Source organism: Bufo bufo, chromosome 6 (genome assembly GCF_905171765.1).
Source record: "Bufo bufo chromosome 6, aBufBuf1.1, whole genome shotgun sequence".
In the NCBI taxonomy this organism is placed as follows: Eukaryota; Metazoa; Chordata; class Amphibia; order Anura; family Bufonidae; genus Bufo; species Bufo bufo.
In genome coordinates, this window is record NC_053394.1 from 40,878,944 (window position 1) to 40,903,815 (window position 24,872).

At 43.8% G+C, this 24,872-nt stretch overlaps 1 protein-coding gene across 2 annotated transcripts in view; it reads left to right on the forward strand.

Annotated features, from left to right (window-relative positions):
* The window catches only part of DOCK1 (dedicator of cytokinesis 1), a 397,349-nt gene that overhangs the window by 46,834 nt on the left and 325,643 nt on the right, over positions 1-24,872 (forward strand). For both annotated transcript variants that reach the window (XR_005780006.1, XM_040438894.1), the window contains exons 2-6: positions 9,303-9,386; positions 16,783-16,823; positions 18,478-18,533; positions 21,504-21,600; positions 23,834-23,982. Coding sequence is in view for 1 of the 2 variants with exons in the window: in XM_040438894.1 (XP_040294828.1) it covers positions 9,303-9,386; positions 16,783-16,823; positions 18,478-18,533; positions 21,504-21,600; positions 23,834-23,982 (427 nt within the window). In the remaining variant the exon portion in view is untranslated. The remainder of the gene's footprint in view (positions 1-9,302; positions 9,387-16,782; positions 16,824-18,477; positions 18,534-21,503; positions 21,601-23,833; positions 23,983-24,872) is intronic.

Genomic DNA, 24,872 nt, shown 5'->3' on the forward strand with positions numbered 1-24,872 from the left:
GTATGAAGTGTGAGACCAAACTAAGTAGGGAAGCAGTAATGACCACAGGCTGCACCTGACAGGAGGTGTGGTCATTACCAAACAACAATACTGAGAATCAAGAGTCTGTCGGTTCACCTCACGTGCAGGCTCTCCGATCTCCTAACCTCTGTCACAGAAGGTACGTGACAGGTACATTGCGGCCCCTGCAAACCGCTGGGCTGCCAGCAGGTGACCCCTTCCAATCTGATATTGGGGATCTGTTATCCATATTAAAGGGGTTGTCTGGGTTCAGCTCTGAAGCCAGACATAGCCATATTTTCTCCCAGGCAGCCCCCCTGATGTTAGCATCGGATGCATCTTATGCTCCGATGCGCTCCCTTGCCCTGTGCTAGATCGCGCAGGGCATGGGCTCTTTTGTTTACAATAACACACTGCCGGGCGGAGGCTTCCGCCCAGCAGTGTGTGCGGTGACATCACCGGCTCTGATGGGCATGCTTTAGCGCTGCCCTAGCCGTTTTACTGGCTAGGGCAGCGCTAAAGCCCACCCATCAGTGCCGGTGACTTCACTGGGCTTCCTGGCAGCCCCATAGAGAGCCCGGTACGTCACCGGAACTCTTGAAAATGCCTTTGCCTTTTCCCTGCGCGACTTAGCGCAGGGCAAAGGAGAGCATCGGAGCTGCCTGGGTGAAAATGGAGGTGTGTCCGGGTTCAGCTCTGAACCCGGACAACCCCTTTAATATTTTGGAAAATCTCTTTAAGTTTACGGATGGTATTTTTGAGAATTTCCGGGGCTTATCAGTTGTATTACCAGTAGTGTGGCTGGCTATACAATCTGGCCCAATTTTGCCTCTGTTCACATCACAATTGAGTCCCACATGTGACGTATAAGGAAAAACTTTTGACATGTCCATTCATTTGACGGAGGCCAAAAAACTTGTCTTTTGGACGGTATACCTATATACTGTAATTAGGATTTACTAGAGTCGTAGGTGTCGTCTTTCAGAGAATGCTAAGAATTTTCTACTCACAGGTTGCAATTTGTTACAGGGACCTCATACCTGTTACTGCAGACAGATGTCCAGGACTAAACGCTGATGGCCTATCCTGATGGCCTATCCTAAGAACTGTATGGGGCCCGGCGTGGCATATTCAGTGGAGAGTTTCATAGAGGAACGCACATGCCTGTGTCTCCTTCACGGCGCCTCCCATCTGCTCTCAGTGATTGCTACCAATGTTTAATGCCAGGGGGGCACAGGCAGGAGCCCGCTCCTCTCAGCTAAATCCTGGGATGGCACATTTGTACAGGGTACCAGCTGAGCATAAGGGGCAGGAGCAGCGACATGTACGGCGTTCGCTGCTGCACCGCAGTGGAATCTGTACACCACTGACTTGTCAGCATGTACTGGTATACGGATTGTGTGATAGGCGCCCAGGTCTTTGGATGCCTACTTTAGTAAAACAGCTAAATCGGTTATCGGTAGGAAAGTATATTACAAAAGTGATTAAAAAAAAAATAATAATAATAATTTTTATTTTATTTTTTTAGCCATTTGGAAGATTTTTAAATAAAGTTCAAGAAAAGTTTAGTTACTGGAGTCCTGCCGTTGAGCCCCCATCAGCCATGAGAAGGGGTACCTTTACCCCTCGGAGCGCACTGAACATGCGCACTGCCGCTTCATTCATCCCTATGGCAGTTTTGGAACTGGACGAGTACAGGGCTCAGCTGTCCCTGGAGCGCTCGTAGAGATGAATATAGCGGCAGTGCGCGTTCTCGAACCTTCTGTTTCATTCATATCCCCTAGCCCCTGTGTCTAGCTGCTACCAATCTCAAGATATGAGGGGTTAAATCGGCCACCTCTCTGCTATCCGAGCTCTATTGAATTGATTGGTCTCCTTGCCAGACGTCACCTGTAAATATTGATGCGCTATTTGCAGGACAGGTTGTCAGTATCTTCATTGCTGGGGTCCAGGTAGGTGCCATTGATGGAAATTGTACAGTATATGGAGCTGGAAGCAGAAAGCACTGTACACGGCGTGGTGCCTGTGCCGTGGTACTACAGCTCAGCTTCGGGTGAATGAGCCCCCGCATGGGAAGCACACAGTGTATGGAGCCTTGGGCTTCCAGAAACAGCTGATTGGTGGGGGGCAGTAACAAATCGGATCTGATATTGAGGACCCATCCTGAGGATACTGTAGGTCACCAGTTTAGCCATTTTTCCATATGTTAGTTGAACTGCTATAATTTTTTATTTTTGTGAATAATAATGCAGGTTTCTAATTATTTCATTTTTATACACATTTGGGGACACTTATCAAACCATATACATATGGCTTTTGGTGTAACGTCACATGACATGCAAATTGCGACTTTTATGCAACATTTTCTGCAACATTTAGGAGATGCACCCCTTTTCAAAGGACAATGGAGTCTTAGACAGCGAGGTGCCGAACATTCAGCTAAAGCCCGGCCTGTGAATTCACCTTGCCACAGGCTTTAAAGGGAACCTGTCATCACCTTCATGCTGACCTCACTGAGGGCAGCATAAAATAGTGACAGACATGCTGATGTCAGCGATGTGTTACTCATGAGCTGAAAGTAATTGGTCGCCGAGAACCAGCATCATAATCATTACAGCTCAGGCCTGGAAAAGAGTCACGGCCACCTGAGAAGAGTCCTGGTTATTCCTAATCTCCGGCGCTCTCCCCCGTCTGCTGATGATTGGCAGTTCTCTCCTAGACAGAAAGCGAGAAAACTAGGTAGAAGACTGTCAGCCATCAGCAGGAGAGCAGGAATAACCAGGACTCTTCTCAGGTGGCCGGGACTCTTTTCCAGGCCCAGTCTGCAATGATTAAGATGCTGGTCCTCGGCGACCACTTACTTTTAGCTCATGAGTGACACACCGCTGACATCTGCATTTCTGTCACTATTTTATGCTGCCCTCAGTGAGATCAGTATAAAGTTGATGACAGGTTCCCTTTAAAGGAACTGTCACCAAAAAGGATCTCTGCCAGTTAAAGGGGTATTACCATCACATACCATGGGGGCATATCACTAGGATATGCCCCCATTGTCTGATAGGTGTAGGTCCCACCTCTGGGACCCACACCTACAACGAGAATGGGGCAGGGAGAGCTGTGGCTGGAGGACCCCGCATTTCCTGGGGTCTGTCAACCACCAAGCGCTGCTCCTATAGAAGTGAATGGGAGCACACCGCGCACGTGCGGCCCCTGCTCCCGTTCATTTCTATGGGGCAGACGGAAATAGCCCCGCTTTATTCTCATTGAAGATGCTGGTCATCTGTCAGTGTTTCAATGACCATTAGTAGGAGATGTTCTGAAAATCCATTCTCAGCCCAGCAGTGTCCGTGAAATTCATATGACACACAAGCAAAAAAAAAAAAAGCCAGACACACGGACCAAGCATAGATTCTACACAGATTATATATGGGCAGATTTTCCAATATCAAACGGACATGTAAATGTGAACGAGGCCTACTAAGAAGGTGTTCTAGACGGGAGACCGCCTTTTATGATGGAGCATACAGACATGGGTTGTTGTGATGAGACCGCTCCTTTAGTTGGGTTCTCCACTTGGACAATTTCTACTTGTTGAAAGGATTCCTTGACAATAAGCGGATCAGAAAGGGTCCACCTGCTGGGACCCCCAGCGATCAGCTGCAATCGGGCAGTAAGGCCTCTTTCACACGAGCGTGGCGAATTGGCTCCGGATGAGTTCAGAGAAACTCTCTCGCTATTTTGCAAGCAAGTTCAATCAGTTTTGTCTGCGAATGCGTTTAACTGTTCAGTTTTTTCCGCGCGGGTGCGATGTGTTTTGATCTGTTTTTCACGCGCGTGATAAACTGAAGGTTTACAAACAACATCTCTTAGCAACCATGAGTGCAAGCAAGTGCGGATGCGATGCGTTTTTCACTGAAGCCCCATTCACTTCTATGGGGCCAGGACTGCGTGAATAACGTAGAATATAGAACATGCTGTGATTTTCACGCAACGAAGAACTGATGCGTAAAAAAAAAAAAAAACACTCATGTATATAGACCTATTGAAATGAATTAGTCAGAATTCAGTGCAGGTGCTATGCGTTCACATCACGCTTTGCACCCGCGCGGAAAACTCGCTTGTGTGAAAGGGGCCTAAGTGTTCAGTTTCTCTGCAGCAGCACCACCACAGGTGAAATGAAGTATTACACTTTGTCCATTTAAATCAATAGTGTGTCTGTGTAATTCCGGATGTGAAGGGTCCTCCAGAAAGACTCTTTGTAACCTCTCTGCACTCTCGCCAACAGATAATGATCCTGCGCAAGGACCCCCCCATTAACTCAGAATTTCCTAATGGGTTATATGAAAGTGGACAACACCTCTAAACTTACTTTTGCATCTTTAAAGGGGTTATCCCATCTTAGACAATGGGGGCATATCACTAGGATATACCCCCATTGTCTGATAGGTGCAGGTCCCACCTCTGGGACCCGCACCTACAAGGAGGACGGAGCAGAGAAAGTTGAGGATGGCGCACTGCGCATGCGCAGCCGTCCTCCATTCATTTCTATGGAGCCGCAGAAAATAGCCGACCGCTGGCCCCACAGAAATGAATGGGAGAGGCATGGAGCTGTGCCTGATGGTGGACAGACCTGGGGTCCTCCAGCCACAACTCTCCCCGGCTTCGTTCTCCTGGTAGGTGCGGGTCCCAGAGGTGGGACCCGCACCTATCGGACAATGGGGGCATATCCTAGCGATATGCCCACATTGTATGTGATGGGAATACCCCTTTAAAACCAGATAGCGACACGTATCCTTTTTTTTTTTTTTTATCTGTTTTTATTTTGTAATTACAATTTTTTTAAATTATATTTTCTGAACATGATTATGGGGGCGGCCATCTTGCCTGAACTGTTCTTAAAGGGGTTATCCCACTTCGCCTTTTCATACTTACCTGCTGCCAGCGCGCCGTTCACTTCCTGGATTCTGGCTGGGGACAGGCTTCATCTTGATTGAAGTCTTCTCCCGGCCGGGCAATGGATTGAACGCTCACGCTGCCGCGCATGCGCCATGGTGACTTATTCCTGGCCAGTATAGTACAGAGCCGGCATGCGCGTTCGCGGCTCTGTACTATTCTGGCCGGGAAGAAGTCACCATCGCGCATGCGCTGCGGTGTGCGCGTTCAGGACAGCGAGCGGTCCGGCCGGGAGAAAAGAAGGAGTCTTCTGTGCAAGTGCGGCCACCGGGATTCTGGAGAAGAGCGGTGGCCGTAACCAGGGGAGACCGAATGACAACAATGAGGTAAGTAGGGATGAATTTTATCCTAAACGGTGGGAATTTGTTAATCAAATATATTTACAAAAATGATCACTGTCAAATCATTAACAGATTTAACAGTGATCATTATGATGGGATAACCCCTTTAACAGTATTTAGAAAGTTGCTTTCTGGCAGTCCCATGGACCATAGACACAATGGTCAGGAGAGGACCTCATTGACCTCCATGGGAGAGTTTTCTAGGCATGCTCTGTGACCTGTAAAGGTGTTGGGGGGGGGAGAATAGTAGATAAGCTGCGAAAAACACTCAAAATCGACCTGGAAAACCCATTTTATGAACATGGCCTAAGTGTGTGAATTTTAATGGTGCATATTCCACACCAAAGCACATGTGCGTCTTTCCCATTGATTTAATCCTAAAGCACCTTTTTTTTTTTTTGTTCTGTGTGTATTTTTTGAAACTGCAGTGCAGTGACCTGTCCATTCTGGATGTGGAATCCGCGTCCACAATACCCATTGAAATGGGGAGGACTAAAAATCCATTTCAAAACTGCATCGGGGAAAAAACACATCCTAAAAAAACCTGACGCGGATTCCATGTTAGGTTCTTTTGAGCACAGAAAACATACCCTAGCAGTGCAATTTTTTTTTTTAAGTGCATTCAGACACTTTTTTTATTTTTTATAAATATGATTAATGAGATGAACCCTTTAAGGCTAGCAAAACACTTAAGGTGGCTAGCCTTAAAGGGGCCATCATCAGCTGACACCTCTTCCTCCTGACCCCCTGCATCCATACATACGATGCAAATATTCTGTATGGGGAGAGGGGAGCACAGAAGGATCGGGCATGCTGAAAACCAACTGCCTGATCCTTTTCTCTCCTGACATCAGGGGAGAGCTGGAAGTCTCCATACACCCTAGATGGCTGGCCGATCCTGCTACAGTCGGCAGGGTCCCCCGACATTCACCTGATGTGTATGGTCAGCGTCACTTCTGATTGGGTAATTGCTCCACAGATTAATGACTGCTACATGTGCACAGGGCTTTTATTTTCTAGTAAAAGCCTCATTTCTGAATCCTTCCATAGGATTCTGAGTGAAGCGAGACGCGCACAAGCCCCGCACGACATGCCTCACCCTGACGCCTCCCTCCTTCCTTTCAGTAAACTGATAAACTTTCAAGCTTATCCCCATACACACGAGACTGGGGATTACAGGCCGTGTTTTCAACACTCACGAATATTTATTAGCAAGTAGTGGATTATCTCCATTTGTCTCCTTTAATCCAAGGCTTTCTCGTATCCCCCCACAATGTGTTCTGCAGGTGTTCGCTCCTTTGCTTTTACATTGCCGTTTCTTCTGATGCAATCATTTCTCTGGGTTTTCTTTTTCCCAGCTGATGTTTTTTGAAGCCCAAGTAGCTGGCCAGAGTTACAACGGCTGCCACTGACGGGGATTTGTCACCATCTTCATGTTGCTTCATGCCCCAGTCTGTTTGGTGTCTATCCTGTAGTTTTAGATAATTTTACGCTTTAATAGTTGCAGTTCTTGTGAGGAAGGAGTCCTCTTTATGACATGCACAAGCAGGGAGTTCTTGATATTCATGGACTGTGGGCTCCCATTACCCTCCAGATGCTGGTTGATAGTTTTCTCTCTCTGCGGCATAGGGAGAAGGCTGTCGAGCAGTGGGTGGCCAAAGCCCATCAGTATAAGGACTATTGGCCCCGGACAGTGCAATGTGATTGCTGCAACTGATTAAAGGGAACCTGTCACCGGGATATCGTGTATAGAGCTCAGGACATGCGTTGCTAGATGGCCACTAGCACATCAGCAATATCCAGTCCCCATAGCTCTGTGTGCTTTTATTGTGTAAAAAAAAACCTGATTTGATACATATGCAAATTAACCTGAAATGAGTCAGAGCTTGAAAATATGACTTTTTCCGGTCACACAAGTAAGATATGACTCTTTTATGTTAATTTGCATATGTATCAAATAGTTTTTTTTACACAATAAATGCACACAGTGCTTTAACCCCTTACGGACTCAGGACGTACCGGTACGTCCTAAGTTTAAAAAAAGATTGCAGCGCGGCGGGGGTTAATTGTGACAGGATGCACCCCCCCGTATCGGCGATTTGCGGCGGTGCCATCAGGTCCCCATGCGGCTGTAGGGGGGAACCGATGACATAGAAAGCAGCGCGATGTCTAAGGAAGGCATCGCGCTGGGTTCCGGTGAAGAGCCTGTGAGATCCAGCCCCCTGGATCTCACAGGCAGGAAGCTGTATGAGTAATACACACAGTATTACTCATACAGCCAATGCATTCCAATACAGAAGTATTGGAATTAGGGATCGACCGATATTGATTTTTTTTTTTTAGGACCGATACCGATAATTTGTGAACTTTCAGGCCGATAGCCGATAATTTATACCGATATTCTGGGAATTTTTATTTTTGAAAAAAAAAAAAAATTCCTACACATCTGCTGAAAATTTATGTTTATTGTTAACGTGTTTATTTTTTTTTTAAATGTAAATCTTTCTTTTTCATTTATACTTGTGTGATCAGTGGAGTGTTGGTGGCTGTGCGTAATTATGGCAAAAACTACCACTAGTGAGAAAACCCTTAGCTAATAAGGAAGTCGGGGATTGGTCCGGGGGTCATAGACAAATTTTGATCTGGTTGAGTTTACACTTTAAAGGTCAATCAAATATAGTCTTAATATTAAGATGCTTTATATTAAAAGTTGAAAAAAGCTACAGAATTTTTAATTATTTCTGAAAAATCCCACCTATCCTGTCCCTACTCTGATCACCTCGGGCTTGCAGGAGCTTTATTCTTTGCTCTCGCCCCTGCTGAATAGTGATTAGAGATGAGCGAACTTCTGTTTTAAGTTCGGCGTCTAAAGTTCGGCTTCCGGTTAGCGGAGGATCCCGATATGGATTCCGAATTCCGTTGTGGTCCGTGGTAGCGGAATCAATACTCGGCCATTATTGATTCCGCTACCACGGACCACAACGGAATTCGGAATCCATATCGGGATCCTCCGCTAACCGGAAGCCGAACTTTAGACGCCGAACTTAAAACAGAAGTTCGCTCATCTCTGATAGTGATCAATAACAGGATCACAGTGACTGGAAGCTCCTCATCCCTTCCCGTGGAGTGAGCCATCAACCCAGTAACTGTTACTGGGATTCATTGGTCTGTACATGGGTACTAGTAGTATCAAATTGCATTTTACTCTGGGTCATATCATTATTTCTTAGAGTGTATGGCCAATATTATGATAGTTTTTTTGTCTCTGACTTATTGATTAGCAGACGGATCTACTTCTATCCTACCTGCCGCCTATTTCTCTATACATTCGTCTACTTCACACCAGTTTGTTCCTCTGATGATCTATGTATGCCTACCTTTGCCTTTTTATGAATTTTATTATGAATTGTTTTTAAGTTACTTGTGTTCCTTTTGGTTGTAATTAGTGAGGGGATTTTGTATATTCCGGCTATGATACGACAGGGGTGTTCTATCTACTTATAGGAGCCCATATTCTTTGATAGGAAAGACAGAAATCAATGTCTGGCTCATGAAATTCATCATCTGTACATCTGCAGATCCTTATTGTTCTGAACTGGGGGTTGTCTCTCACTTTAGCAAGTGGCATATTATTATATTTAGTAAGTGCCTCGTATTAACTTATGTATTGTGATTGTCCATGTTGCCTCCTTTGCTGGCTGGATTCATTTTCCCATCACATTACACACTGCTCGTCTCCACCCTACAATCCAGCAGTGGTGGTCGTGCTTGCACACTACAGAAGAAATGATTGTGTGCGAGCCCAACCACTTGGTAACTCCTGGGAGCCCCTTCATTCAGCGAAGGTGTTCTCTCTGCATCCGAACACCACAGGGCCCCATTTTAATCCAACATCATTGAAACCCTCGACAGATGCAGAATTCATGTTTAGCCTCCTACCCCCTGAGCTAAATGCATCCTGTCTAACATGTAATGGAGTAATGTTTTTCTCTTTCCTTTGCTTTTCAGCTCTTTACAACTATTCTCCCCGAGGAGCGGATGAGTTGTGTCTACAGATCGGGGACACTGTGCACCTACTGGAGACTCACGAAGGTGAGGGCTTATCATTTAACTACGGAAACCTCTATAGGTGTCACCTATTCTATGACGATTCAAAGATGTCCATCCTCATCACAGACCAAAGTAGTGCATGTCTCCATGATTTTTCCACTGACCTGCAGTCAGTAGAGATCCACTGATGTGTGAACAAGCACATTAAAATCAAGGGGTGCGTGTGCTGACCATGGAAAATGCGGATAGCGCAAGTCTGTGAAAAACGGAAACGTGATGGAGGTCTGAATGACCATCTCCACCATAGAGATAGACTTTCTATTTTACTGGCCCTGTTTAAGGCCTTGTTCACATTTCTGTTTTTAACAGACGTGCAATCCGCATTTTCCACAGACCGCACACGTACCCGTTTGATTTAATGCGTCTGTTCACACATCAGTGGTTTTCTACTGACTGTGGGTCAGTGGAAAAATCACAGTGACCTGTACTACTTTGATCTGTGTTGTGGACCAAACACACCCATTGTAATCTATGGGTACGTGAAAGCCCACCGACACAACACGGGTGGCATCTATGTTCTGTCAGTGTTTCACGGACCATTAGTAGGAGATGTTCTGAAAATCCATTCTCAGCCCAGCAGTGTCCGTGAAATTCATATGACACACGGGCAAAAAAAAAAAAAAAAGCCAGACACACGGACCAAGCATAGATTCTACACAGATTATATATGGGCAGATTTTCCAATATCAAACGGACATGTAAATGTGAACGAGGCCTACTAAGAAGGTGTTCTAGACGGGAGACCGCCTTTTATGATGGAGCATACAGACATGGGTTGTTGTGATGAGACCGCTCCTTTAGTTGGGTTCTCCACTTGGACAATTTCTACTTGTTGAAAGGATTCCTTGACAATAAGCAGATCAGAAAGGGTCCACCTGCTGGGACCCCCAGCGATCAGCTGCAATCGGGCAGTAAGGCCTCTTTCACACGAGCGTGGCGAATTGGCTCCGGATGAGTTCAGAGAAACTCGCACCATTGTGCAAGCAAGTTCAATCAGTTTTGTCTGCGAATGCGTTTAGCTGTTCATTTTTTTCCGCACGGGTGCGATGTGTTTTGATCTGTTTTTCATGCGTGTGATAAAAAACTGAAGGTTTACAAGCAACATCTCTTAGCAACAATGAGTGCAAGCAAGTGCGGATGCGATGCGTTTTTCACTGAAGCCCCATTCACTTCTATGGGGCCAGGGCTGCGTGAATAACGTAGTATATAGAACCTGCTGCGATTTTCACGCAACACAGAACTGATGCGTGGAAAAAAAAAACACTCATGTACACAGACCTATTGAAGTGAATAGGTCAGAATTCAGTGCAGGTGCTATGCGTTCACATCACGCTTTGCACCCGCGCGGAAAACTCGCTTGTGTGAAAGGGGCCGAAGTGTTCAGATTCTCTGCAGCAGCACCACCACAGGTGAAATGAAGTATTACACTGTGTCCATTTAAATCAATAGTGTATCTGTGTAATTCCGGATGAGAAGGGTCCTCCAGAAAGACTCTTTGTAACCTCTCTGCACTCTCGCCAACAGATAATGATCCTGAGCAAGGACCCCCCCATTAACTCAGAATTTCCTAATGGGTTATATGAAAGTGGACAACACCTCTAAACTTACTTTTGCATCTTTAACCACCTCCGGACCGCCTAACGCAGATTCGCGTTCCGGAGGTGGCAGCGCTGCGCACAATCACGCATCTACGCATCATCTCGCGAGACGCGAGATTTCCTGTGAACGCGCGCACACAGGCGCGCGCGCTCACAGGAAGGTAAGAGAGTTGATCTCCAGCCTGCCAGCGGCGATCGTTCGCTGGCAGGCTGGAGATGTGTTTTTTTTAACCCCTAACAAGTATATTAGACGCTGTTTTGATAACAGCGTCTAATATACCTGCTACCTGGTCCTCTGGTGGTCCCCTTTGTTTGGATCGACCACCAGAGGACACAGGTAGCTCAGTAATATGTTGCACCACTACACTACACCCCCCCCCCCCTGTCACTTATTAACCCCTTATTCACCCTTGATCACCCCTGATCACCCCCCTGTCATTGATCACCCCCCTGTCATTGATAACCCCCTGTAAGGCTGCATTCAGAGGTCCGTATGAATTTTACGGATCCACTGATAGATGGATCGGATCCGCAAAACACATACGGACGTCTGAATGAAGCCTTACAGGGGAGTGATCAATGACGGAGGTGATCACCCCATATAGACTCCCTGATCACCCCCCTGTCATTGATAACCCCCCCCCTATAAAGCTCCATTCAGATGTCCGCATGATTTTTACGGATCCACTGATAGATGGATCGGATCCGCAAAACGCATACAGACGTCTGAATGGAGCCTTACAGGGGCGTGATCAATGACTGTGGTGATCACCCCATATAGACTCCCTGATCACCCCCCTGTCATTGATTACCCCCCGTCATTGATCACACCCCTGTAAAGCTCCATTCAGATGTCCGCATGATTTTTACGGATCCACTGATAGATGGATCGGATCCGCAAAACGCATACGGACGTCTGAATGGAGCCTTACAGGGGCGTGATCAATGACTGTGGTGATCACCCCATATAGACTCCCTGATCACCCCCCCTGTCATTTATTACCCCCCTGTCATTGATCACCCCCCCTGTCAGGCTGCATTCAGATGTCCGTATGATTTTTACGGATCCACGGTTACATGGATCGGATCCGCAAAACACATACGGACATCTGAATGGAGCCTTACAGGGGGGTGATCAATGACAGGGGGGTGATCACCCCATATAGACTCTCTGATCACCCCCCCTGTCATTGATCACCCCCCCTGTCATTGATCACCCCGCTGTAAGGCTCCATTCAGACATTTTTTTGGCCCAAGTTAGCGGAATTATTTTTTTTTTTCTTACAAAGTCTCATATTCCACTAACTTGTGTCAAAAAATTAAATCTCACATGAACTCACCATACCCCTCACGGAATCCAAATGCGTAAAATTTTTTTGACATTTATATTCCAGACTTCTTCTCACGCTTTAGGGCCCCTAGAATGCCAGGGCAGTATAAATACCCCACATGTGACCCCATTTCGGAAAGAAGACACCCCCAGGTATTCCGTGAGGGGCATATTGAGTCCATGAAAGATTGAAATTTTTGTCCCAAGTTAGCGGAAAGGGAGACTTTGTGAGAAAAAAATAAAAAAAAATATCAATTTCCGCTAACTTGTGCCAAAAAAAAAAAAATTTCTATGAACTCGCCATGCCCCTCATTGAATACCTTGGGGTGTCTTCTTTCCAAAATGGGGTCACATGTGGGGTATTTATACTGCCCTGGCATTCTAGGGGCCCCAAAGCGTGAGAAGAAGTCTGGTATCCAAATGTCTAAAAAAGCCCTCCTAAAAGGATTTTGGGCACCTTTGCGCATCTAGGCTGCAAAAAAGTGTCACACATCTGGTATCGCCGTACTCAGGAGAAGTTGGGGAATGTGTTTTGGGGTGTCATTTTACATATACCCATGTTGGGTGAGAGAAATATCTTGGTCAAATGCCAACTTTGTATAAAAAAAAAATGGGAAAAGTTGTCTTTTGCCAAGATATTTCTCTCACCCAGCATGGGTATATGTAAAAAGACACCCCAAAACACATTGCCCAACTTCTCCTGAATACGGCGATACCACATGTGTGACACTTTTTTGCAGCCTAGGTGGGCAAAGGGGCCCACATTCCAAAGAGCACCTTTAGGATTTCACAGGTCATTTACCTACTTACCACACATTAGGGCCCCTGGAAAATGCCAGGGCAGTATAACTACCCCACAAGTGACCCCATTTTGGAAAGAAGACACCCCAAGGTATTCCGTGAGGGGCATGGCGAGTTCCTAGAATTTTTTATTTTTTGTCACAAGTTAGTGGAAAATTATGATTTTATTTTTTTTTTTTTTCTTACGAAGTCTCATATTCCACTAACTTGTGACAAAAAATAAAAAATTCTAGGAACTCGCCATGCCCCACACGGAATACCTTGGGGTGTCTTCTTTCCAAAATGGGGTCACTTGTGGGGTAGTTATACTGCCCTGGCATTCTAGGGGCCCAAATGTGTGGTAAGGAGTTTGAAATCAAATTCTGTAAAAATGACCAGTGAAATCCGAAAGGTGCTCTTTGGAATATGGGCCCCTTTGCCCACCTAGGCTGCAAAAAAGTGTCACACATGTGGTATCTCCGTATTCAGGAGAAGTTGGGGAATGTGTTTTGGGGTGTCATTTTACATATACCCATGCTGGGTGAGAGAAATATCTTGGTCAAATGCCAACTTTGTATAAAAAAATGGTAAAAGTTGTCTTTTGCCAAGATATTTCTCTCACCCAGCATGGGTATATGTAAAATGACACCCCAAAACACATTCCCCAACTTCTCCTGAATACGGAGATACCAGATGTGTGACACTTTTTTGCAGCCTAGGTGGGCAAAGGGGCCCATATTCCAAAGAGCACCTTTCGGATTTCACTGGCCATTTTTTACAGAATTTGATTTCAAACTCCTTACCACACATTTGGGCCCCTAGAATGCCAGGGCAGTATAACTACCCCACAAGTGACCCCATTTTGGAAAGACACCCCAAGGTATTCCGTGAGGGGCATGGCAAGTTCCTAGAATTTTTTTTTTTTTTTCACAAGTTAGTGGAATATGAGACTTTGTAAGAAAAAAAAAAAAAAAAAAAATCATCATTTTCCGCTAACTTGTGACAAAAAATAAAAAGTTCTATGAACTCACTATGCCCATCAGCGAATACCTTAGGGTGTCTACTTTCCGAAATGGGGTCATTTGTGGGGTGTTTGTACTGTCTGGGCATTGTAGAACCTCAGGAAACATGACAGGTGCTCAGAAAGTCAGAGCTGCTTCAAACCATTTTTTTTTTTTACCCCAACATTTTTTTTTTATCAAAGACACGTAGAACTATAAATTTAGAGCAAAATTTCTATATGGATCTCGTTTTTTTTGCAAAATTTTACAACTGAAAGTGAAAAATGTCATTTTTTTGCAAAAAAATCGTTAAATTTCGATTAATAACAAAAAAAGTAAAAATGTCAGCAGCAATGAAATACCACCAAATGAAAGCTCTATTAGTGAGAAGAAAAGGAGGTAAAATTCATTTGGGTGGTAAGTTGCATGACCGAGCAATAAACGGTGAAAGTAGTGTAGGTCAGAAGTGTAAAAAGTGGCCTGGTCTTTCAGGGTGTTTAAGCACTGGGGGCTGAGGTGGTTAAAGGGGTTATCCCATCTTAGACAATGGGGGCATATCACTAGGATATACCCCCATTGTCTGATAGGTGCAGGTTCTTCCTCTGGGACCCGCACCTACAAGGAGGACGGAGCAGAGAAAGTTGAGGACGGCGCACTGCGCATGCACAGCCGTCCTTCATTCATTTCTATGGAGCCGCCGAAAATAGCCGAGCGCTGGCCCCACAGAAATGAATGGGAGAGGCATGGAGCTGCGCCTGATGGTGGACAGACCCGGGGTCCTCCAGCCACAACTCTCCCCGGCTTCGTTCTCCTGGTAGGTGCGGGTCCCAGCGGTGGGACCCGCACCTATCAGACAATGGGGGCATATCCTAGCGATATGCCCCCATTATCAAAGATGGGAATACCCCTTTAAGTATAATGACACTGGAAGTAGTTGTGTGGCAGGAGCCTATAATATCGATGCTAGGTGTATTTTAGTTATAGTGTATGGATTTCAGATTCATATTCGATTTAGAAATGTTAAATTATTGTATTCTCCCTTTTCTGGGCAGAATTAAAAGCCTAGGAGTGAAGCATGTGGAAAAAGTAGGTTAATATGTGCTAATGACCTGGAATGGAGCAGAATATCCTGCTGTTCTCATACCGAGGTTTTTCTGCCTTGCTGTACAGTGCGGAGGAAATTCTGTTAATCTGGGATTAATCAGAGATACCTCTATAGATGTCTCCACTTGGCAGCAGCGATCATGAGATCTCCTATTCAGGCGTACATAAATCATATGGAAAGTGGAGGCTTTCCAGTAATATCCAGTACATGGCAGGTGATGGCGACAGCCGACAGTGTGGATTTAACCATTACCGGTTTTTCATTTTCATGTTTTTATTTCCTGCTATCCCAGAGCCATAACTTTTTTCACATAACCATATCGGGGTTATATAAGCTGCACTTTGTAATGGCTCCATTTTTATATTGCATACAAAGTAGTGGGAAGCTGGAAAAAAAATCCAAATAGGGTAGAATTGGAAAAAGCAATTCCGCCATATGGGTTTCGTCTTTATGGCGTTCCATATGCAATAAAATTTACCTGTTACCTTAATTCTTTGGGTTAATATTATTACTATACCATATGAATATATACTTATACTATCCCATAACCTTCTTTTTTCTTTTCTTCTTTTTTTATAGTTAACTCTATGGAGCTGTGTGAGGGCTTATTTTTTACAGGGTGATTTGTAGTTTTTATTGATACTATTGGAGTTTGAGTTTTAGATAACTTTTTATTCAAATGTATTTATTTATTTTTAGTAGGTTGTATTTTCCTCAGCATTCAATGTATGAGATATATATGGTTATATTTTAATAGTATGGGTATTTTGGGACATGGCAATGCCTATGATCTTTTTATATTTCTTTATTTTTAATATGGAAAAAGTGAGGTGAATTTCTATATTTTTTTATTTTCTAACTTTTAAAAAACTTTTTTTTTTACACAGTCTTAGGGGAGTTGACCATACAATCATCTGATCACTTCTCCCACAAGATTGAATACGTTCCTGTGGAGCCTTCAGAATGCCTGAGACTGAACCTAATGGCTCCCTCGATCTCTGCGTAGGAGAGCCCTTTTGGCCCCAGGAGCTCAGTCCTCCTTGATAAAGCCACCTCAGATGCCATGGTCACAATTGACCATGGTATCTGAGAGGTTAAATGTCTACAGTCGATGTTATCGCCGATCGCAGACATTAGCCTTGGGTGTCTGCTGTGTAAAACAGCAGAAGCCTGGCAGTTATGGGGCCTCAGTTGGCTGGCAGCAATGCCATGTTTAAATACCTCATCTGGATGTACTAGTATGTCAACTTGCGTAAAGAGGTTGAAGATTTTTTTTTTTAATGCCTCAAACCTTGTTTTGTATATGACAGTGATCAGCAACCTCCGGGCCTCCCAGTATATGACTGCAGGGTCAGACTACAGTGGTTTTGTCTGTAGTCTGTTACCAAGGAGACGCATATGCCTGCATTAGGAGATGTAGCCACAAAAGTGTTGGAAAATCTTAATGAAAACTACTTGCAAAGTTGCTTGAGTTTATATCTGAGATTATAGCAATACAAGGGTGAAGTGCACCGCTTTAAAGGTCGGCTTTGCTGTCTCTGATTTTCCTATTCTTTCTCTGCAGGGTGGTTCAGGGGTTACATTTTGAGGAAGAAATCTAAAAAGGTACGTCACAACTTTACTTAAAGTGACTTGTGAAGTTTCTGCGGCAGCTTATTTCCATTGTCATTTGGATGATTATCCAGGCTTTATAAAAGGCAATTCTCCTTCGTTCTTCTGAAAATGAAGGCTTCATCAGATAAATCCATATAGGTTTTCCATTCATTCCAATCAGGCCAGCCGCCTCTCTGTCCTCACTGTTATTACTATATTATTATTATAGTTTATTTCGCTATTGTAATGTTCTTGTCTGATGATGTGCTTAATGCATTCAATATTCTTGTTAGAAACCAGGGCAGGGACACCTCGCTTTAGCATTTTGGCTGTGATTACAAGCAAGTTCAGACAGCTCTGTTCCATCCAATTTACTGCCTCGCTTATGCCAGTGCTAAAATGCACAGGGAGATTTCACACGGGTCTGATGCATTTTACCGCTGACAAAATGGGTTCCCATTTGTCGGGACCAATAGATTTTAGCATTGTAGACCTAGATGAGATTCTGTTGTGGACTACTTAAAGGGCGCCTGTCACCACGAAAATGCCGTGTAATCTTCGGGCAGCAGGTTATAGAGCGGGAGGAGCTGAGCAGATTGATATATAGTGTTAGGGGGGATTATATAGTAATACTTGTCATTTATACATTAAAATTCCGGCTCCTTCTGGGTTTTGAAGTCCAGGCGGCGGTCCTATCAGTGATTGACAGCTATCTCTGTATACACAGTCCTAGAGGGCAGGCTGTCAATCACTGATAGGACCGCCTCCTGGACTTCAAAGCCCAGAATGAGCAGGAAATTAAATGAATGAAATACAAGTTATACTAAACTTTTTCCCAAAAAACTATATATCATCCTGCGCAGCTCCTCCTGCTGTGTAGCATGCTGCCTGCAGATTTCATAGTGACCGTTTCCATTTAACCCCTTTGTGACCTCTTCTACACTATAAAGATGGTGCCCACTCCAGTGCAGAGAGGGCGCCATAACTGCTGAGTTTCTGCTATTTTACCCAGCAGACACCCGGGGCTGATGTCTACTCTCGGCTATAATGCCGATCGCAGGCATTCACCCCCTGAGATGCCATGGTCAATTGTGATCACTGCATCGGAGACGGCTTTCCCCAGGAGCGCTGCTCTACTGGGGCCAGACTGGCTTCCCCGCGCTGGGATCGGGGAAGCCATTCATTGGTGGTGATAGACTGGAGTCTCTGCAAGGCTACCAGGCCTATCTCAGATGTAATTATATGGAGGCCTGCAGACGACTGTGCTCCATAGAAATGTACTGAATTTCCCATACACAACTTTATTAAATCACAGCAAATCTCTGGAAGTCACGCGACCAGAAGCATTAGTTTGGCTTGTCTGCAACTTGTGACTATTTTAGAGCTGTGAGCCAAATCGCAGAAGAGTCCCAGGGGCATGCAGCTTGTATTGTGGTCTGTGATGGCAAAGTCAAGTGTGACTTATGACCTGCAGCCGAAAATCCAAATACGGCTATTGCATTTCACTTGTCACATTGACAGTCATTTGGTGCAAATTCGCCTTGTAGCCCCAGCCTTAAAAAAAACGTCCAAGATGTTCTGTTCTGAGGCGTTGTGATGTAATAGATGATATTCTGCATCCGTGAACAGACATTTGTAATGAGAGTTTTGTTTGTTTTCTCACCAGGGCATATTTCCTGCCTCCTATATCCATCTTAAAGAAGCCACAGTCGACGGAAAGGGGTAATTTAATTTCTGATCTTTATGGATAACCAGCTATTGATATTGGATCTAGCCAGTGTGTGTGTGTGTGTGTGTGTGTGTGTGTGTGTGTGTGTGTGATGTGTACCTTTAGGTAATGATGTGTCAGGTGGGCAGGTATTCTGGTCCTCGAAGCCTGGGATTAAAAGGCTTGTCCAGGAAAAAGGGGTGGGGGTGTAGAAAAAATAGTGGCATGCAGAATATGCCATTAAAGGGCATCTGTCATTAGATCTGTATCTGAAAATGGCTGACCTGTTACATGTGCACTTGGCAGCTGAAGACATCTGTGTTGGTCTCATGTACATATGTGCCCACATTGCTGAGAAAATTATGTTTTAATATATGCAAATGAGCCTCTAGGAGCAACGGGGGCGTTACCATTACACCTAGAGGCTCTGCTCTCTCTGCAACTGCTTCTCCTGTACTTTAACAGAGCGAGGCAGTAGAAATGTGGGGCGGCAGTTGCAGAGAGAGTCTCTAAGTGTACCGGCAACGCCCCCGTTGCTCCTAGAGGCTCATTTGCATATATTAAAACATCATATTTCTCAGCAATGCGGGCACATATGAACGTGGGACCAACACAGATGCCTTCAGCTGCCAACAGGTCAGCCAGTGTCATAGGTAGAAATCTGCTGAAAGATGCCCTTTAAAAACACCCGTTGCTAAAACATATTATATGGGCAAAAAGGCTGATCTAGTCATGCACTTTTTATTTTTTTATTTGTCCCGCTATGAACAAAGGGGTGTGTGTGTGTGTGTGTGTGTGTGTGATGGAGCCCTTAAACCCCCAAATGCTTGAAATTGCTAAAATGTCTGCTCATTTAGGACCCGAAGGCTGCAGTCATGAACAGGTTAATGTCCCCTCCCGGGTGCTGGTCCTGTTCAGAACTTCTGTGTTTCGTTGCTGTCTTTGTCTTCCCCTCTAGATTACATATGTTGAGCTTCGGTTTTCTAATCATTTGATTACTGCATAATGACATCTCTAGTCTGATTACAAAATAGATTTCTAGAGCCGACTTCAAGCTGAAAATAGCAGAAAGCGGGTTTATTTTTATAGGATGAATAAATAGTTACGACGCGCCGAAAGTTCAGAGTTTCTGAGCAAACTTTGATCTTGGTATTAAATAATCTAAATGACAAATCACTTGGACGACATTCAGACCCTCACAAACGGGATAGATGATGTGATTAGACTGCGAGGCATGTAGGCAGATATGGAAATACGAGAAAAATGAAAGCGCCAGAGACCGGAGCATAACGCACCATCCTCCGCAAAGTATAAATGGCTCTGCCGACGGCAGTGGTTTTTCGGTGATTAGTGCACTTTTCTTTCCCTTTTTAAAGTGTAATTCTGTTCTTTAGGAAGTGATTTGTTGGAAATATTAGCAAAATACAGCGCTGCAAAGTGGTCCTCTTCCATATATATCCCCTATGACCGCATGTGTGTCACACTGATTGTTACAAGGCCATAATAGAAAACATCCGGGAGACCGACGCATTGTTCTGGACCGCGTGGTACCTAAACATCCTCCTCTGTTTTAGTAAATGTTTGTATTCCCCATGAAATCATAGATATCTAGCACTTTTTATTTCCGAACCATACATTGTCATTCCTCTTTTATCAATCCTAGAAATTTACAAACAAATTGACAAGTGGCAGCCACCAAGTGTGTGTCTGTTTCCACGCTGTCTGACACTATCCGGTCAGACTGTGCAGAGACTCGCGCCTTGAACAGGTAGAATGGTAATTCATAAACTTCTAGTATGAATACCAGAGGAACAAAAGATACTTCAGCTTATTTCCCAGGTGCCCTGCCAACACTGTGGTGTTGTCCAAAGTCAGCAACTTCTTCAGGTCCCTTTCACACGAGCGTGACGGATTAGGTCCGGATGAGTTCAGGGTGCGTTCAGTGAAACTCGCACTATTTTGCAAGCAGTTCAGTCAGTTTTGTCTGCGATTGCGTTCAGTTTTTTTCCGTGCGGGTGCAATGCGTTTTGATGCGTTTTTTCAAGCGCGTGATAAAAAACTGAAGGTTTAACTTTACAAACAACATCTCTTGGTAACCATCAGTGAAAAACGCATCGCACCCGCACTTGCTTGCAGATGAAATGTGTTTTTCACGCAGCCCCATTCACTTCTATGGGGCCAGAATATAGATTATGCTGCCATTTTCACGCAACGCAGAACTGATGCGTGAAAAACAACGCTCATGTACACAGACCCATTGAAATGAATGGGTCAGGATTCAGTGCGGGTGCTATGCGTTCGCATCACGCATTGCACCCGTGCGGAAAACTCGCTCGTGTGAAAGGGGCCTTAAAGATCACCCGTCCGCTCTCCTGACACAATGATGCAAGATTACCAGCTCCCCGACCAGTTTGGAGGAGCAGAAATCTGGGGTTTCTTTCCTATTCAGTGATGGAGAAGACACGGGGCTGATCCCAGGTCTACAGTCTACAGGGAGGTTCCAGGAAAATTGTGCTCCAGCATCGGCCTGTTACAATCCGACTTTATTTAATGTTCACATTAACATCCTGATAACTGTTGTATATTGTGATGAAAGCTCACTGGCTGAACTGTTACATGTGCGCTTGGCAGCTGAAGACATCTGTGTTGGTCCCATGTTCATATGTGACCACATTGCTGAGAAAAATCATGTTTTAATATATGCAAATGAGCCTCTAGGAGCAACGGGGGTGTTACCATTACACCTTAACGCTCTGCTCTCTCTACAACTGCCGCACCCTCTGCACTATGATTGACAGGACCAGGCAGTGTAAATGTGACCACACCTGGCCCTGTCAATCACAGTGCAGAGGGCGCGGAAGTTGCCTTGACTACTTTTACCTTGTACTACTGCCTTGACTGCTCATGTGGAACTCCTATCATCCCTCCTGTTATCTGCCCTGTCCTATTATCTACACCATTGCAATTTGTCTACTCAACCATAGGCAACATGAAGCCGTCGTGCCTTGTGAGATTCCTCTTGTGCAAGAAGTCACTACAACATTACGGGAATGGTCCATCATATGGCGGCAGCTTTACGTGGTCAGTATGGCTGGATGTTTAGAAATATTTTGTAAGGAGTTGTGTAAGCCTTTTACCGAAATCTCACTTTTAAGGACAGGAAACCTGCAGGGAAAAAAACTAAAAAACTAAACAAAGCACAATTTGCTAAACTGAAGTTCTGTTCTGGAAAGATAACCAGACTTTGCGTGCATGCACATATGCGGTATGTTTGTGTTCTACATAGGCCCTATTTAATGAGGCTGAATAACCTCACAGGGTGTAATAGGAGATCGGTAAAATCACCATTCACTGTAATACAGAACTGTTGCAGTGTTTATCGAACAGTCATTATTCATATCCCCCTAAGGGGACTGAGAAAAAAATAATAATTTTAAAACATGTTTAGGGTCTGTTCACTTCTAGTTGTCCTCTGTCAGAGAGTTAGTCAAAAATAGAACAGATAGAAGTCCTGCATGCAGGACTTTTCTCAGCTAAAAAATGTTCTCCTGAATATAGTCCGATTCCGTTATTTTCCGAATCCGCCACTTCTGCTGTTTCCATTTTTCTGCTCCTATAATGGAGCAGAAGAACGGAAAATAATAGAGCTGGTGTGAATGCCCCTTTAAAATACAGAAAAATTAAAACCTCCCCACAAATATTGAAAATTCAAATCGTCCCCTTTTATTATATAAAAAATTTAAAAAAAGCTATAAATTATACAAAAAACAAATACAGAGAACAATACAATAATAACAAACCATAATTAATACAATACCAAAAAATAAAATTATTACTGCTTCTGAAAATACCCCAAAAAATCACTAATTAACTTTTGTGGTCACCTTGTCACCCCCTTACAAAGATGTCACAAAAGATGAGCCCTCACGCACCTCCATCGACGCAAAAGTAAAAAAAAAAAAAAAAAAGTAATAGTTGTCAGAATATGGTGACAACCGTGACACAATGTAAATTTTATTCAGAGTAGTAAACCACCCGAAAAACTGTATACATTTGGTATTGCTGTGATCAGATTGATCTGCAGAATAATGCTGTCCTGCTTAGTGAATGCGGTAAAGACAAAATCCAAACGGCAATGGTGAAATACATTTTTTTTTTTGTGGGGTGAAAAAAATAAATAAAAATTGTCACGGTTTTGCACTAGATTATATGGAGCATTTAATCATGTTATTACAAGAATATACCTCGTATGGGAAAACACAGGCCCTCAGAAGGCTCTTCGGAAGACGAGAAGAAAAATCTAAAAAAAAATCTAAAAAAAGTCTTTCCCAAAATGGCCTGGTCCCGAATGCACCGTTTTTTGGGTGTTTTTTTTTTTTTTTTTTTTCAATCTTTTCAGTAAAACAAAATGATATGAGTTTTATACATATTTTTTTTTCCTGCAAAATGCTGTATGTGAATCCAGCCTAGGACCAGTCGGATTATTCCCACCGATTACTGGACTGATGCATTAGTTAAACTATGAATAAAAGGATCACCTTCTGTGGGGAGGATTACTATTCTTATGCATGAAATATCTGTTATATTGTTGGTAATTTTACTCATTTACACAAGGCCGTTATTACTGAATCTCCCAATTGTTCAGATCTAAATGTCAAGTCTCTTCATGTAAATGAACCTTAATCACTGAGCACAATGCAGAAATAGCAGCTCAGTTCAGCTCTATCAGTGCGTATATATTAGTATATATTACCTCCCCCATCTGCTTGTATGGGACTTGTATATTATGGAATTATACATTACCTTCCCCTGTGTGTGATTTCTATATTACATAATTATATATTACCTCTTATGTTTTCTATATTACCCATCGTATGTCTGTGTGATTTCTATATTACCTCGTGTGTATATTATTTCTATATTACTTAATTACATATAACCTCCTCCTTTGTGTACAGTACATGATTTCTATATTACATACTCCGTGTATATATTCTGTATCTATATTACGTAATTATTTATAACTTCCTCCGTATGTATGTATGTATATATGTGTGTGTGTATATATATCTATATCTCTTCATTATCTATAACCTCCTCCGTATCTCTATATGATTTCTATATTACGTAATTATATATAACATCCATGTGTGTATATTACGTAATCCTATATTACCTCCTCTGTGAACTCTAGACTATGTAATTATATATTACCCGTCCATGTATGTATATAACTTCTTTATTACTTAATTATATATTACCTCCTTTGTGTTATAATTAAGTGAAAGTAACGCTCTGTTTTTCGTCCTATTAGCAAGACAATCGAGAAATGTTTAATTGTGTACGGACCATGATCTGTGACCTGCTGGAGGGGAGATCGCAGATCCTCTCAGGAACCCTTCCACAGGATGAACTGAAAGAACTTAAAAAGAAAATCACCGCCAAGATTGACTATGGAAACAGGTTTGTAGATGTTAATTAATGAGCAGCTTTTGATAAGGCAGCTCTTATATATTAAGATGAGCTTTTAGATTGAAGGGCTTTTACAGGGCTTAGATGCTGACTAACTTTTCACTCCGCTTTGCATAAATCAGTAGTACAGGTGATTATAAGAAACTTTGTAATATATACTCCTCAACATTGAAATCGCAACAGTAAGAAGAACAAGCCGTAAGGTTATGTAAATTGAGGAGGCTGCAGATCTGCAAGACACCCGCCTGGTGTGGCGGGAGAAGCCATGTTTTACTAATCTTGTAAAACTCTTTTAGAAGGGATTGCCTGAAATTATCAAAAATTGGGTACAGGCCGAGGATGGCGTAAAATAATAAACATTACTTACCTTTTTAAGGTGAGTGGTTGGCTGCAGTGGACACGTGTTATCGATGTGACGTTAGCACTAAAAGACCTATAAACATAGAACAGAGAGGAGGATACGATGGTTTAAAGGGGTTTTTTCGGATTTTTTTTTTTTTTAACAGATGGTATATCCTCTGGATATGTCATCAGTATCGGATCAGTACGGGGTCTGACACTTGGGACACCCACAGATCAACAGTTTGAGAGGCAGCGGTGCTCACAGTAGTGTTGCAGCCTTCTCGCAGCTTTGCCTAGGCCTAGTCCCGTTCGTTGGTCACATGGCCTAGGTGCAGCTCAGACCCATTGCAGTGGATGGAGCGGAGCTGTGATACCAGGCAGAGCCACTGTAAAATGTACGGCGGTGTGCTACAAGAAGGTGGTACTGCGAGGGCCGGGGGCCTTCTCAAACAGCTGATAGGTCGGGTTCCAAGGTGTCAGACCCCCCCATCCATCAGATACTGATGACCTATCCAATCCATACCACTTGGCAAAATTTG